This window comes from Nicotiana tabacum, chromosome 6 (genome assembly GCF_000715075.1).
Source record: "Nicotiana tabacum cultivar K326 chromosome 6, ASM71507v2, whole genome shotgun sequence".
Lineage (NCBI taxonomy): Eukaryota > Viridiplantae > Streptophyta > Magnoliopsida > Solanales > Solanaceae > Nicotiana > Nicotiana tabacum.
In genome coordinates, this window is record NC_134085.1 from 146,063,136 (window position 1) to 146,074,545 (window position 11,410).

Below are 11,410 nucleotides of genomic sequence, written 5' to 3' on the forward strand. Positions count from 1 at the left end.
TCTTCCTTGCACAAGTAACATTAATTAATAATTTAATATAATATGTTTATTCTTCCAATCTGAGAAATAAAAACATTAGTTCATATAGCATGAGATCGAGTATTTGCGTACATATTCACGAACCAAAATTTAATAGATACTGCAATCCCATCACTAAATTCCAACCGACTTAGCTCAATTTTTCCTTAATATTACTATTTTAATTTTAATTTCATATTACTTGCTCCAACCAACATCATCATTTGCATTTCAGCAATGAGAGATGGCTACACATCATACTAGCTCTAGTGTCACATTAGATTGATTGTGTAACACTGTAATTGCAGTTCTTCATTATTCCTATAAAGCGACCAATTGCTTTAATTTGTCGGGTATTCCAAGCTCTGCGCTTTTTAACTAGAACAAATAAAACCATCTTTTGGATATCTGAAGGTCAAAGTTTGAAATTAAACATTGATATTGCCCCAGACCGTAATTCCATTTCAAACCTGAAGAAGAAACCAACTGAAAGTTGCTGGGAATATGCCATTAAATGGAGAGAGCAAGCAACTAGAGTTAAGCCACCCATGGATGACGACGAACTAATCACTGTCTTTCTTCAGGTTCAAGAGCTAGATTATTTTCAAAACATGATGTCTGCAGTGGGTAAATCCTTCTCGGAAGCAATCAAAATGGAGGAAATGATTGAGAATGGTCTTAAGATAGGCAAAATTATAAGTCAAGCAGTTCTCAAAGCCGGAACTCAGGCTGTCCAGATTGAATCTGATAATTTTACTGACACAAATAAGAAGGACGAAGAAATCTATCCAACTCTAAAACTAATCTGATTGGCTCTCACATTATGCTTCTCAATTATGATTGGACCACGTCATCAAATATGACATGCATGAACAAAATCAGCTCCAAGTACGTGCATGATGAAATGGCAGCAACTCATTGGCTACTATGCCCACTTTTCTTATATCTGATTGGTCCACGTCATCAGCCGTGACACGTTCATAAATTCAAAAGGAAGAGCAACCTTCCTTTAAAGTTCTAATTCCGTAAAAGAAGGTTGCAGAGACAGAGACTCGCAACTATATATAGCCGGGCCTTCAATTGCTGAACCTGAAAATCCAAAACTGTCTGTTTCTTTGATCAGAGAGAGAGGAGAAGAGAAACGATTCAACGACGAAGATATTGTTCAGAGGCAGTGTTTTGTAGAAAGAGGAGTCCTTGTGGACCTACGAGCTATGGCTGGTGCGTGGAAGAGACGCGCATCCTTGATCGTTTTCGCAATCGTCCTGTTCGGTAAGCATCTCTTTTCCTTTTTTATTCTTATTTTCATAGAATGTTCAGTTTAAATTTGAGCTTGCTACGAAAAAAATTGCTGTGTTTAACATGTTTTTGAGCGATTAAATGAGGAGAATTGAACCGATTGACACAACATTATACTGATTTACTTCTCTAACTTCGGTTCTCAGATCTGCTACCTGTTTAGTTATTTATTTATATTTTTTCCTATAAAGCCATCCAGATTTAAGAGATTTTCAATTTTCAGTTCTGGTTCTCTTCCACTTTTTGGGCAATTGTAACTTGTTTAGCGCTTGTAGTAGTGCCATAGGGTTAATCATTTAAATTGTTATTGTGTAAATAGCAGGGATATACTTGAACAATTATGTAATGATAAATTATATCGTAATACTAACAATGCTACGTTAGATATACAAAGAATAGAGAACGTAGCAACTAGGTGAACAATAAAATATATTGAAGTAGTTAAACAATTTTTAATTGTACATCGATTTTTGGTCCCAGCAATGTCCATGAAGTTGTTTGATCTCTGCCAATTCTTTTCCTTTTCCGAATGTTTTGCCAATTCAAAAAGTAATAATTGTACACCTACACAGTCATTTACAATGCACTAATCTGGTTGTTTTGGGTTTGTCATCAACAGGGAGCTTGTTCGCATTTTCTATAGCTAAAGAAGAAGCTACCAAGTTAGGAACAGTTATTGGTATAGATCTTGGAACAACTTACTCATGTGTTGGTGTCTACAAGAACGGACATGTTGAAATCATAGCAAACGACCAAGGTAACCGTATCACCCCTTCATGGGTAGCCTTCACTGATGGTGAGAGGCTGATTGGTGAAGCAGCTAAAAATCAGGCTGCTGTTAATCCTGAGAGGACCATATTTGACGTCAAAAGACTTATCGGGAGAAAGTAAGACATTGTGTTCTTAGTATTTTATTTCCTGTGGAAGTCTGCTTGAGATAGTTTTGATAATGACTCTTGACTCTGTTGATAGGTTTGATGACAAAGAAGTACAAAGGGACAAGAAACTTGTTCCATATGAGATTGTTAACAAGGATGGGAAACCATATATCCAAGTTAAGATCAAAGATGGGGAGACTAAGGTCTTCAGTCCTGAGGAGATCAGTGCTATGATTCTGACCAAGATGAAAGAAACAGCAGAAGCTTACCTTGGAAAGAAAATCAAGGATGCAGTTGTCACAGTTCCAGGTATCATCAAAAGTTTCCTATTTCAGATAGTTTGTATCTTCTTCCAAATTTTGGTGTCATACAATTGCTGAGCTTATTATGTCTATCTTTTTTTTGTATCTGCAGCATACTTCAATGATGCCCAGAGGCAGGCCACTAAGGATGCCGGTGTTATTGCTGGTTTGAACGTGGCAAGAATCATTAACGAACCAACTGCAGCTGCCATTGCCTATGGATTAGATAAGAAAGGTGGTGAAAAGAACATCCTGGTCTTTGACCTTGGTGGTGGTACATTTGATGTTAGTATCCTCACTATTGACAACGGTGTTTTTGAGGTTCTTGCCACAAATGGAGACACTCATCTAGGAGGTAATAACCTATTGATTAATTCCTTTATACATTCCCCCTTCCCTCTACATTCTCTATCTCTTGGGAAATAATGCTAGATTCTTTTCTTTTACTAACAAATTAGTTTGAAAACGATAGTGCCAGCCGAGGAATTTTAAAGTTTTAAAAAGAGTTAAATAACTTTCATCTTCCGCTCAGTCTCATTCACAAGTTACATTATATATCTATTGTTTCTTGCAGGAGAGGATTTTGACCAGAGAATTATGGAGTACTTCATTAAATTGATAAAGAAGAAGCATGGAAAGGACATCAGCAAGGATAACAGGGCTTTGGGAAAGCTCAGGAGAGAAGCCGAGCGTGCCAAGAGAGCACTGAGCAGTCAGCATCAAGTCAGGGTTGAGATTGAATCTCTCTTCGATGGTGTAGATTTCTCTGAACCACTTACTCGGGCTCGTTTTGAGGAGCTGAACAACGATTTATTCAGGAAGACAATGGGTCCTGTTAAGAAGGCTATGGAGGATGCTGGACTAGAAAAGAACCAGATTGACGAAATTGTTTTGGTTGGTGGAAGTACCAGGATTCCTAAAGTTCAACAGCTTTTGAAAGATTATTTTGATGGCAAAGAGCCCAACAAGGGTGTCAACCCCGACGAAGCAGTTGCTTATGGTGCAGCTGTACAAGGAGGAATCTTGAGTGGAGAGGGAGGTGATGAAACCAAAGGTACTGCTTCGTCCTGACTTATTTCAGCCATTTGATACTGGAGAGTTTTCTTTGGCAAAAAACTAACATTTTCTTTTGAATTTTTAACCAGATATTCTTCTACTGGATGTTGCTCCACTGACTCTTGGTATTGAAACCGTTGGAGGAGTGATGACAAAGTTGATCCCAAGAAACACCGTTATTCCTACTAAGAAATCTCAAGTCTTCACCACTTACCAGGATCAGCAGACAACAGTCACAATTTCGGTAATACTTCAGACTATTTTCCTAATTAGCTGAACGTGTTGGGCTAAACCCAAGAAGAAAATTAAGTAATTATTTATGGCTTTTCTGACTTGACAATTTTCACCTCCAGGTCTTTGAAGGTGAACGCAGTCTCACAAAGGACTGCCGGCTACTTGGGAAATTCGACTTAACTGGAATAGCTCCAGCTCCAAGGTACTTAATCCAACTGCTTTTGATAAGAATATTTCATGAGTTGCTTTTGCCTGCATCGACTATAATTCCTTTTTTTTTTTTTTTTTTTTTGCATCTACAGAGGAACTCCTCAAATTGAAGTTACATTTGAGGTTGATGCCAACGGTATCCTGAATGTGAAAGCTGAAGATAAAGCCTCTGGAAAGTCAGAGAAGATCACCATTACCAATGACAAGGGTCGCTTGAGTCAAGAAGAAATTGAACGTATGGTCAAGGAGGCCGAGGAGTTTGCTGAGGAGGACAAGAAGGTGAAAGAAAGAATTGACGCCCGAAACAGCCTGGAGACTTACGTATACAACATGAGGAACCAAATCAATGACAAGGACAAACTTGCAGACAAGTTAGAGTCTGATGAGAAGGAGAAGATTGAAACCGCCACAAAAGAAGCACTTGAATGGTTGGACGACAACCAGAGTGCTGAGAAGGAAGATTATGACGAAAAACTGAAAGAAGTGGAGGCTGTGTGCAACCCAATTATCACGGCTGTGTATCAGAGATCTGGTGGAGCCCCAGGAGGTGCCAGCGAGGAATCCAACGAGGATGATGATTCACATGACGAGCTGTAATAGATTTGTAGGTTATAGTTTTCTGTTGCCAAATAGACATACAATTTTGATGATTTCTTTGTGTAATTTCACCAAATAGAGGGTGGAACGTAGAACAACTCGGAAGAAACCGTGGGACGTAATGTCGCTCTGGTATCCTGCCTCTTGTTCATTTTTTTCGTACCTGTATAGAGACGTAAATCAATTCAGAATTCAAATTTCTTGTATTCATTCTGGTCTTGTGTGAGTTGATTTTTTAACTTCTGCAGCCAAGCAGAGTTTGATTTTAATGGTCAAAATTTAAATCTCCCACTGTTGAGCGTTTGAGAAGGCTACCTGCCTAGCGTTTGTTCTTTTTTCAAAAGTGATTTCTAGGGGAAGTGGTAAAAGGATAACATATCGGGTATTGACAAGCAAAAGAGTTAGGGGAAGTGATAAAAGGATAACATAGCATATCGGGTATGACAAGCATAGGAGTTATATATATATATATATATATATATATATATATATATATATATATATACACACACACTTCATAATTAAGATAAAGGCAATGCTTACTCAGAGTTGAACCAGTACGTTACTTCTATCTAGGACCAGCGTTCCAAGTGAGTACACTTTAACTACTTAAGAAAACGTCAGATGATGCTTCAAGTTAAGTCAGAACAATGGCTATTGACTCAAATGTGCTCATTTTCCTAGCCGCATTAGGTATTCAATCATCTGCACATGCTGCATTGACAAAGCGCTGGAGTCGTAGTGGTGAGCTATTTGTACATGTCCTACAAGTATTTTGATCGCATCCAGCTAATATAATTGATACTATTTTAGCTTTCACTTTCCAATTAGAAACAATGTTACCCTGACAATAAGAATGGTAAGCAACAAATGTAGTAACCTAAAAAGCAAAACAATGAATCCCTTTCACTTCTGGTGACTCCTTTCTTGAAGTGGCAATCTCTTTGCTCCATGCCATCACAAAAGCTCAAAAGATAGTACTAAAATCTACAAGAGAAATTCCCTTCATTTAAGATGAGAAATAGGTACATAAGCATCTACACCAGTAACATGATCGATCAGCAGAAGGAGAAGAAGAACAAGATATGCTGTACGTTAGTTGTGGGTAGTCGCCTGCTGCAACCAAGGCCAGTGCAACTCGCAGACATCTCGAGGGCAGTCACCATCATTATCCTTGATCTCCACATTAGCACCATGCTTTACGAGAAACTCAGCAATATCTTCCCTTTCACAAACAGCAGCATAATGAAGTGCTGTCTGGCCCTCAAGGTCCTTCAATGATCAAAATAACAAGAATTTTTATTTCAGTGTATATCGCAAGCAGGAAAACTAGAAGCACCCACAGACATTGGAAACAATGGAAGATTTACGAGGCCCAATGCTTAAAACCAAGTTCGACAAACTCCAAAGTCCAACCTTCAACTAAAAAAACTGCAGCCTCATAAGCTCTAGCTTTATATTAACACATAGGACACACTTGAGTTTGCTTGATATAAGGGTTTTGATTAAACCTTCTGCCTAACATGTAATTGAGTATATTTTAGCACACTTTTGGTCTCATCTTGCCTTAGTTATTTATTTATTTATTGAATATTGGCCTCATCTTCCTTTGTGATACATGATCACATAATGCAATTTTAAAACTCACTAAGGTTAGTAAAGCCTTCAGCATGGTAGTCTTGTTTCCTCTCTGCAAATCTTGCATCTATGTTGTTCTTTGCCTCTCTCTTTTAGTCCCAACGTAATGACAAATTCTCTAAAACACTATATTGAAGAGAGAGAGAGAGAGAGAGAGAGAGAGAGAGAGAGAGAGAGAGAGAGAATATACAAGAAAATTACAGCTTCATCAAGTAATGTTATGGCTCTAAGACTTTCAAATGAAAAAATAATGCAACAAAATACAAGCCCGAGAAAGTATAATTATAACTAATCACAGAACCAAAACAAGATCAGGGGTTGTCACAATGCAAAATTATATGTACCTTGGCGTTTACATCGGCATTCCTGCTTAAAAGCAATTTAGTGATGCTGAGATGACCACGATCTACAGCCCAGTGCAAGGGGGCACGACCCTCACTGTCTGGAATCATGTCAAGAAACAACTTTTAGTCAGGAGGAACATCAATCAAATAAACGAAAGAGAGCAAAAGCTACACTACAAGTTCCAGGTAGACATCATTCAAGAAACTCCAGGGTCTTGAGTTACACTCGACCACCCTAAACATTCTCTCAGTTCTCCACCCTATCATTTTTTCTTGGTATGAACACAAGAGAATCATCAAGAAACATCTTAGTTCAATGAAAATTGACCCATCCTCGGAGTTGATTATTAATTAAAAACCATAAGCAAAGCAAATACTAGTGAATCAAACATATCAACATTGAAACACCATAACTAAACTTCACAAGAATTGATTTATCACATTGAGAACCAACCTTTCACATTCACAGGAACACCACTCTCAATGCACTTAAGCAAGTTCTCCTCGTCCCCTTCTCTGGCAAAGGCATGAATTTCATCCAATTTTCTGCAAAGAGAATAGAGGGTATGTGCAGCATTATAATTATTATAAAATAGACACATATAGATAAAAGACAAAAGGATGAGAGAAAGTTACACAACTTGAAAATGACCAACAAAGTACAGCTTGTTCAAAAGTTCATCCCTCAGATAAACAAGAAAAGCGTAGTTAAATAAGGAAGCTCATCTAAGACTTCTTAAGACAGACAGATTAGATGCTGCTTATTGTTAGCACCATTGCCTCCTAGTGTAGGAAAAATAAAATAAGAATGAAACTATAATACAAAATAACCTCTATAAACTCGCCAGAACCACAGAGTTGAAATTCCAAAGAATGTTTCTGCTTTTTGATGCCAAGATAAACTAGTTATAGACTACATAGCAGTTGTTGCAGAGAACGTCCTTCTCAAATAGAACGAACAGCGACAACAAATAAAAGAACCACACAGTATTCAGCCCACATTTTACAAAAGGTCAAAAGAACAATGCGTCGTTTAAAGTTAAACTACCAAGCCAAATAGTAAAAGGTGTTCAGGCTTAGAACTCACAATAAAGTTTGATTGATTCAACCAAAGTCTGGAAGATTTTCCTTGGACATTTACAGCAATTATAGGTTTCGGTATTAAGGGGAGGGGGTAGGACATAAAAAAGGAAAAGAACCATGATATACTTATACTACCATGTAATTTCAAATTCCCCCCCCCTCTTCCCCCAGTGTGATAGTAATCCGTACACTTACTAGAAGAATATGAATTCCTTAGTCTTTGTTAGGAGAAAGTGTGAGTTCAATGCATTTAAAATAGTAAACTTGGGTCCTATAAAAGCTTTAGAGTTATTAACATGTATCAGAACTTTTCTTTTAAAAAAAGTGCAACACTTAAATGGGATGGGTCGAAATAGCAAGGGATAATTTTTTGGGACTGAGTACACCTAAAAGGGGCACATTTAAATTGTCATACAAGTCACATTTTAAAGGGAAAAAAAAACACTTAGGCTGCAAAAGTTTGGGTTCACACAAGTTGAAGAACCTTACAACTCGTTTCCGGATTCCTCCTCATCGATGAAGGTACTGAAAACAGGTCCCATTGGCCCTCTAGAATCTGCATTACGAGCAACACTACTTTCTTCGTCCTTCTTTTTCTATTCGAGCATGTTGAGGAGGCCAAACAGCAATAAGAAGACAGGGGGAGAAGAAAAAGAAGTAGAACATTCATTTAGTCCAGGATAACAAAGTCATGATCGATTGCTATTAATAACAAAGATGTGTGTCTTACAGTTTCAGATCCAGAAAGCCAGGAAGGATATAACTCAGTCACGATATCAAGATACTTCTCCATGGCTTCTTCAGGAGGCATGGCACCCAATTTCTGCCATGCTTGCCTAATAGATGATCAAAGTAAACCTTATCATCAGTCATGCAAGAAAGACCAACCAAAATATACTACAAATAACTTAGAAAACATTTTATCCATAGTACGACACTTAGGAAACAAATTAAGAGGATATAAAGCATTCATTTTTGAAGTTATGAGCTATACGGAAAGTTATATAAAAGCCAGTATAGTTAAAAAAGTCTTACACATCCTTGAAGTGGGATTATGTCACGAAAGATGCCACAAGCAACTTTATTCAAAACAACACTGTCAATGCAATCCGAACAATTTGTTTTCAAGCAAAGTAATACATTCAGAGAAGTCCTCGGGAACTTCCACTTCCCTCACCCCTTATTATCATCCTATTGTTTATCATAGCTAGCAGTAAATTTTGTCCATCAATTTCATAAACTTTGATATCTCATTCAATATTCCAACAAGGAGACAATAGCCTTCAATTGCTTACCCTAGTAAGCCTTAGCACAATATGGTTCACTATACTTTAAGTTACTTTAGCAACTTCTAAGAGTATACTCTTGCACTGGTAATTAAGCATCAGTATCTAGTCTTAGTACTCCTATGAAGTTGTAATTCTGTTTAAGAAACTCAAACTACTTAATTTGCTAATCACATGTATCACAGGAGTTTACTATAGAGCTATTTTTCCTTCATTAAGCTAACAAGAATATGTAACATGATAGTTTATATAGAGCCAATGTTTTTAAAAGTGAAAACCGCAAAAAAGCAACAAGGTCCATGAGGCTTGAGGCGAAAAGCGAGAAGTCAAGTGCACGCTTCTTTGAAATGAAATGCAATTTACCGAAAGTTGAAAGATACTGATGAATTTAGTACTCTAATTATCAAGCTGCAATTAAAAAAACTAATTTCAGTATCAATATATAAAGATGCAGACATTAGTCCAACTCCTCAAAGAATCAACCAACTTCTTGTCCGGTTGCAGGTCATTGTTGAAGCTATAACCCTCGCTTCACATGCTTTAAGCACCAAGTGATGACTTTTAAAAACAATGTCTATATCTAAAGCAGAGTATCAGATTTATCATCAAATGTATAACACTATCTACGCAGATATAACATTCATAAAGAACTTCTACATTCGAACGACCAAGCAAATGACAAGCTCATTTAAGACAATACTAAACGTCTAAAGTATTTAACATCAAGACAGCAAAGAGAATTAGAGGCGGATATTTCCAGAGCATTACCACTTGGCACGAGCAGTCATTTTGAGAGCGGATGGCTGTGGAGCAGTGCAAGGTCCCTCAGTCGCAATCTTATAAAGCCCATAGAGCTGCAATTGCACCTCATTTGATACCTTGTGAGACCGATCAGCTGCCGTAGCAGCCACGAAAGCCGTGGCGGCACTAAACGCCTCATCCAACTCAGTACTCTCTACACCTTCCCAATCATCGTCGCTTTCTTCGCCGCCGCTACTCACCGAGCTCCCGTTTAAACCGCCGTCGTTTCTTTGAATTAGCGGCTCAGTAGTAGTATCCTCCGATTGAATGTTCGGTTCGACTTCGTAGGAATCGCCACGCGTAATACGAAGATTCTCGTCGCGGAAAGCGAAGATAATAGAGAAAAGCTTGGCGAGGAGGAAAGAGAAAATAACGCCGAAGATCACCGACTGTAGATACTGCTGCCAATCGGCCATGAGTATTTGAAGAAGAACACAAAACCCTAGATCGTCGGAAAATATTATTACTAGGAGAGAAATAGCATAAGAGGGAGTGAAAGAAGAAAAAGGACGGAAAGGATAGTGGAGATCGAGGGCTCGAAAATGAAAATGCACACAGGTGTTGTTATCGGGGTCGTTATATATAGGGACAGACATGTGAGACGAATCTCGGATCGGGATTCATTATATACACTCGTTATTAAATTGTGTTTCTCCTTTATGTGCCCATTAAAACAACTGTTGAACAATTGTCCCCTTTGGTTTTATCGGCTGAATACAAAGTTTAAACTTTTGCTCATAACATACCCCTATACGGGTCGAAATCGGAGAGTTCGACTTCGAGGACTTAACGGTACTCTGAACTCGAGTTCGGGCATTACTAAGTAAAGACCAGATCTGACTGAAAAATGCATACCTCGAGGGAGCGAATCGAAGACCCGTCATGATCCGCCTTGAGGGTAGTACTGTCACACCTCCTTTTTTACTACCCCGAATAGGGTATAAGGGAGTTTTTCCAATTTAAGTGACAATCGAAACGAGATTATTTATTTAAGATTCAGAGTCGCCACTTGAAATAATTTATGGTGTCCCAAGTCATCGGTTCAAATCCCAAATCGAGGAAAGATTGACCCTATTTTACAGTCCGCGAACATAGAAATCCGGGTAAAGAATTCTATTAACCCGGAAGAAGGTGTTAGGCATTTCTGAGTTTCGTGGTTTTAGCACGGTCACTCAACTATTATTATTGGCCTGATTATCTGATTTTAAAACACTTTTAAACCTATGTGCATTTTTAACACTTTAAAAACCGCTTTTAACTATTAAAGGAATTATTTCAAGGTTATTTAAAGCATATCGCAAGCCACGCTACATGAAATGCACACCGGTGGTTCACAATACGTTCTATTCAACCTTGTTGAAAATTAGAACCGGATCACATGAAATGCACCTCCGGGTTTTAGTAATAGCTATGATAATTAGATAATTAACGCGCCTAAAACAACTACGAAGTTCATTTTTGATATCTAAATTAACATTTGTGAGGGTGGTAGATAATTTAATTTGCTTATGGCATGCCTCAAATCTATTTCCTCAAGTGATTTCTAGTCTTATGAGGGCCATAGGTGATATAGTTAAATGACACACCTCATCCTAATTACCAGAATTACTTTAAACAACGAAATTTGAGGCCACGTTTGCACAACTACTAATTACAGGGGCGCT

At 38.0% G+C, this 11,410-nt stretch overlaps 2 protein-coding genes across 2 annotated transcripts; one reads left to right on the forward strand and one right to left on the reverse strand.

Moving 5' to 3' along the window:
- The first annotated feature begins 1,150 nt into the window (after positions 1 to 1,150).
- On the forward strand, positions 1,151 to 4,774 carry LOC107771425 (luminal-binding protein 5). The gene is made up of 8 exons (NM_001325100.1): positions 1,151 to 1,290; positions 1,937 to 2,204; positions 2,290 to 2,504; positions 2,610 to 2,852; positions 3,072 to 3,551; positions 3,643 to 3,797; positions 3,907 to 3,989; positions 4,090 to 4,774. Exons 1-8 carry the CDS (start codon positions 1,233 to 1,235, stop codon positions 4,592 to 4,594), a joined length of 2,007 nt encoding a protein of 668 aa, NP_001312029.1. The 5' UTR covers positions 1,151 to 1,232; the 3' UTR covers positions 4,595 to 4,774.
- A 610-nt stretch (positions 4,775 to 5,384) lies between these two features.
- Positions 5,385 to 10,437, reverse strand: LOC107771424 (acyl-CoA-binding domain-containing protein 1). Its single transcript, XM_016590784.2, has 6 exons — positions 9,714 to 10,437; positions 8,390 to 8,495; positions 8,149 to 8,255; positions 7,031 to 7,122; positions 6,577 to 6,674; positions 5,385 to 5,866 (listed from the first exon to the last, which is right to left on the reverse strand). The coding sequence occupies exons 1-6, from the start codon at positions 10,340 to 10,342 to the stop codon at positions 5,690 to 5,692; spliced, it is 1,209 nt and encodes a 402-aa protein (XP_016446270.1). The 5' UTR covers positions 10,343 to 10,437; the 3' UTR covers positions 5,385 to 5,689.
- Positions 10,438 to 11,410: the final 973 nt, after the last annotated feature.

What these genes read in the sequence shown, in the direction of transcription:
- LOC107771424 (XM_016590784.2), bottom strand. Translation starts at nt 10,342, where the DNA reads ATGTCTGTCCCTATATATAACGACCCCGATAACAACACCTGTGTGCAT. An exon ending in ATGACTGCTCGTGCCAAGTG is followed by an intron (nt 8,496 to 9,713) that starts GTAATGCTCTGG and finishes ATCATCTATTAG; the next exon opens with GCAAGCATGGCAGAAATTGG. An exon ending in GGCTTTCTGGATCTGAAACT is followed by an intron (nt 8,256 to 8,389) that starts GTAAGACACACA and finishes ATGCTCGAATAG; the next exon opens with AAAAAGAAGGACGAAGAAAG.
- LOC107771425 (NM_001325100.1), top strand. Translation starts at nt 1,233, where the DNA reads ATGGCTGGTGCGTGGAAGAGACGCGCATCCTTGATCGTTTTCGCAATC. An exon ending in GGGAGGTGATGAAACCAAAG is followed by an intron (nt 3,552 to 3,642) that starts GTACTGCTTCGT and finishes ATTTTTAACCAG; the next exon opens with ATATTCTTCTACTGGATGTT. An exon ending in AGACAACAGTCACAATTTCG is followed by an intron (nt 3,798 to 3,906) that starts GTAATACTTCAG and finishes TTTCACCTCCAG; the next exon opens with GTCTTTGAAGGTGAACGCAG.